General features: G+C 41.7%; 1 protein-coding gene across 1 annotated transcript in view; it reads right to left on the bottom strand.

Annotated features, from left to right (window-relative positions):
* Positions 1 to 2064, bottom strand: part of LOC101994449 (filaggrin-2) — an 8656-nt gene extending 6592 nt beyond the window's left edge. Inside the window, exons 1-2 of the mRNA XM_026789229.1 lie at positions 1927 to 2064; positions 4 to 1427 (exon numbers count right to left, since the gene is read on the bottom strand). Coding sequence (XP_026645030.1) covers positions 4 to 1427; positions 1927 to 2064 — 1562 coding nt within the window. The remainder of the gene's footprint in view (positions 1 to 3; positions 1428 to 1926) is intronic.
* Between the last annotated feature and the right edge of the window lie 2056 nt (positions 2065 to 4120).

The following is a 4120-nucleotide window of genomic DNA, read 5'->3' as shown; positions in this document are numbered from 1 at the left end:
GACTCATGCTGCCCAGAGCTGTACGACTGACCTGAACCAGACTCTTGTCTCCCATAACCAGATGACTGACTTGGACCAGATCCATGTTTCCAAGTGCTAGATGACTGACCAGATCCAGATCCCTGTCCATCACAGCCAGACAACTGACCTGAACCAGAAGCATGCTGCCCATGTTGACCACAACCTGAGGATTGACCTGATGCCGTACCATGCTGGCCACAGCAAGACTGTCCTGATCCATGCCCATGTTGTTTAAAGCCAGAGGACTGTCTTGAATTTGTTCCATGTTGTTCACAGCAGGATGGCTGCCCTGAACCAGACCCATGATGACCACATTTGGAATGTTCATTTGAACAACACCCCTTCTGTTGAGAGCTTGAAGAGTGTCCACAGGAACTGCCTCCGTGCTGACCATAACCAGAATGTTGGGTTGCTCCAGATCCACAGCATGATGAATGATGTGAGCTCGTGCTCTGCTGTCTTCCACAGTGTGCTGCATGACCACATCCGTACCCTCTCTGACTAGAAGACTGGCTGCAGGATCTAGGTTCAGCTTGACAACATCTAGACGACTGACCTCCAGAGACACATCCATAGCCTTGTCCTCCGCTAGTTCCTGATTGACATCTTGACTGGGTAGAGCAAGACTGACTTCCTTGCCTCCCAGATGGACTTGCCTGACAAGAACTTGAAGCACTTTGTGGTCTGCAACATCCACTAGAATTGCTGTGACCACATGCATGACTTTGTGTTTTGCTGTTTTCTGAACTTGCAGAGCTAGGCCCAAGCTTTTGTTCTCCACCCTTTCTTGACTGAGTAGAATTTGATTCATGTTTGCTCTTCTCCAGTCCATGTGACAATCCACTATGACCTTTCCTTCCCTGACTGTTTAACCTAGATCCAGATTCATATTCTTCCCCAGCTTCTCTAGAGGACCTACCATGTGACTTGTTTCTTTTTTCTTCTAGCTCTTCAGAGCTGGAACCATGTCTCTCTTTGTTACTGCTCCAAGATTGACCAGAGCTAGACCCATGGTGTTTTCTCCTGGGTTCCTCTGAGCTGGATAATTCACTGTGCCTTTCCAACCTCCTAGAGTTGGACCTACGTCGAGGTTTTGCAGATCCCCATGAGCTGCTAGAACTATGTCCATGCTCCTCTCCCTCACTCCAACTTGAATGTCTGAAACCTGATTTCCGTCTTGGTATCTCTTCTTCCTCTTCTGTTTCACTTTCTTCCTTTTGATTTTGATGACCATGCCTAGGCTTCTTTGACCCTGAAGCTTTACAGTATTCTTTTCCAAGAACCTTGTTGCAGGCCATAGCCAATTTGAACACCATCAGAAGAAACTCAGTGAAGTCCAGTCTTCGGTCATGATCTCGATCCAGCATATGCATGATGACATCTACTTTATCTGGATCATCTGGATTCTGAATATGAGAGACACACCAAGGATAACATGGTTAGCCCAGCTTCATTTTCAACTAAAATAACCCAGTAGCACCTTGTATATATATATATTGTGTTATATAATTTTAATCTTCTGAGTATTACTTTAGGTTAATGAGACCTAGAATATATGAAAAGTTAATGGAAAAGACTATTGTGATCTGTGGAAAAAGATGACATTGTTCATCGTTTGTTAAAATAATCAATTAGTTAATTTCTTAGCACTATATTATTTATTTGCTTGGAATGGGAAGCCTGAGTACATGAGAAAGTTGGATTCTTCAAGATGGAAGGGCACAGGAATGTATTGAAGAAACATTTGTCCTTAAAATATATATGCTGATTTAACAGATTTACGATGTCCTGGCTCAAAAGAATATTACTTGGGTTTTCTCAAAATCAGCTGGGGCTGTGCACTTTCCACCAAGCTTGGTCCTAGAACATGTACAGACCCCAACAGCCTTCAGACTTGACACGTACCTTCAGAATTGGGCGAAACTCTTTCTCCAGAAGTTCCTTTAGCTCATCCTTGCTCAGTGTGCCACATTCTCCATCTTGCTTGGTGTATTTGTAGAATATATCAATGACGGTGACAACACTTCTTAAGAGGTCTGTCATCTTTTCCCCCCAAGGTTAAATGAACCTACAGAGAGAGAAAGAAACATAGATAAAGAAAGAGACATAGAGAACTAATTTTCTTTTATTTTATTTTAATTTATCAACAGGTCTTATTTTAATATAATGCAGTGATTTTCAACCTTTCTAATGCTGAGATCCTTTAGTATAGTTCCTCGTGTTGTAGTAACCCTCAAATATGCTTATTTTCATTGCTACTTCATATCTGTAATTTTGTTACTATTTTAAATCATAGTGTAAATATTTGTAGGATATCCTATGTGTGACCACTGTGAAAGGGTCGTAGCCTATGGGCTGAGAACTGCTGACAAAGTAATTTTTAAAACCTCTTTTCTTTCATCAACCTCAACTGTAAGTATGGCTCAGGATTTTTGTCGCACCAATCAACACAATGAAAACTTGGGACGATCTCAGGTCTCCATAATATTTATCTTATGAATATATTCTTTTTATGATATTTCTTTGAGTATTTTTGTGTTCTGGGTGTTACTCTGGGCTTCCAAAACTCCCAATACCACAGAGACACCACAGCCCCAGTCTGTCTAGTCTCTTCTGTTTTCTCCTACCCTTTTCTCTTCCTCTCCATGCCTCTCCTTTCCTATTCTTTTATTTTCTCTTTCTTTTGTTTTTTGTTTCTTTCCTGGCATGAGTGTGATACATTCATGTGTTTGCATGAGTGTGTATGCACATTTGTGTTTGAGGACAGATGGGCATATATTTGCACAAATCATCATTCGCATTGTTTATATCTTTTCTGTATATGTGAGTGAATTCGTGTGTGTGTGTGTGTGTGTGTGTGTGTGTGTGTGTTCGTGATAACAGGCACACAGGTACCACAGTGCATGCGTGGAGATCAGAGGACAACCTCAGGTGTTGCTCATCACTTTCCACACTGCTTGAGTCATGATTTCCTTTTTGTGTGTTCATCACTGTGTTGCCAGACTAGCTATGGAACATTGGGATTTCCCATGTGCACTACTGTGCCCAGCTTCATGTGGGATCTGGGCATTTGAGTTTGGGTCTCCATACTTGTATCATAAGTTCTTTAGACACTGAGCCATTTTCCCAGCCTTCCACCTTATATTCGAGACAAGGTCTCTCAATGAATCTGGAGCTCATTGATTTGGCTGGATTGGCTAGCAAATAAGTTCTACAGAGCCACCTGTTTCTGTCCTTACGTCAGCACTGGCTACAGACACATGCTACCACACCCTGCCTTTCCATAGGGGCTCTGTGTCTGAACGCAGGTCTTTGTGCTTGTATGACAGGCGCTTTACTTGTTCAGAGCTCAGACTCTTTTTTTCTTTTCTTTTTTCCCCTTTCCTTTCTCTTTCTTCAGTCCTTTTTGTTTTCTTTTTGAGACAGGATCTCATGTAGCTCATTCTGGCCTCAAAAAGTTGCTTTGTAGCCAAGCTTGGCAATTGACTCCTAATCTCCCTTGCTTCCACCATTCCCAGCTGGGGCAAAAGTAACAGATACCTTAACATTTAAATCCCTTTTGTTCATCAGAAAGCAAACTAGATCCCAAAATAGCATGAAGAATTGAAAATGGGCAAAGTGTGTCAATAATATCTTGGTACTGTAGATCCTATAGCTATAATGGCCTTTAGAACGGAAACTGTCAAAACATCAACCCTCAAGAAAACACCAAGTAAACACTGTTCCTTCCAAATGTTACCAATTCAGGTAAGAAGTTGAAAGTGGAGAACTAGATCTCAACACTTTCTAAACCAAAAGTGAACCACAAACAAACTACACCATAATACCAGTCGCTTTCACATGCCGCAGAAAGAAAGATGGTGTGTGGTTAAATTAGGGAGAATATGAGATGGCCTAAAACAGTGGTTCTCAATCTTCCCAGAGTTGTGACCCTTTAGTACAGTTCCGCATGTTGTGGTGACCTCCAGCCAGAACATTATTTTTGTTGCTGCTCCATAACTATAATTTTTCTGTTGTTATGGATCATAATGTAAATATCTAATATGCAGGATATCTGATATGAGACTCCCATGAGAAGGTTGTTTGACCCCCAAAGGGA

This window comes from Microtus ochrogaster, unplaced genomic scaffold (genome assembly GCF_000317375.1).
Source record: "Microtus ochrogaster isolate Prairie Vole_2 unplaced genomic scaffold, MicOch1.0 UNK16, whole genome shotgun sequence".
NCBI classification, from domain to species: Eukaryota; Metazoa; Chordata; class Mammalia; order Rodentia; family Cricetidae; genus Microtus; species Microtus ochrogaster.
Note: the sequence above shows the minus strand (reverse complement) of the source record. Positions and strands in the feature narration are given on the sequence as shown.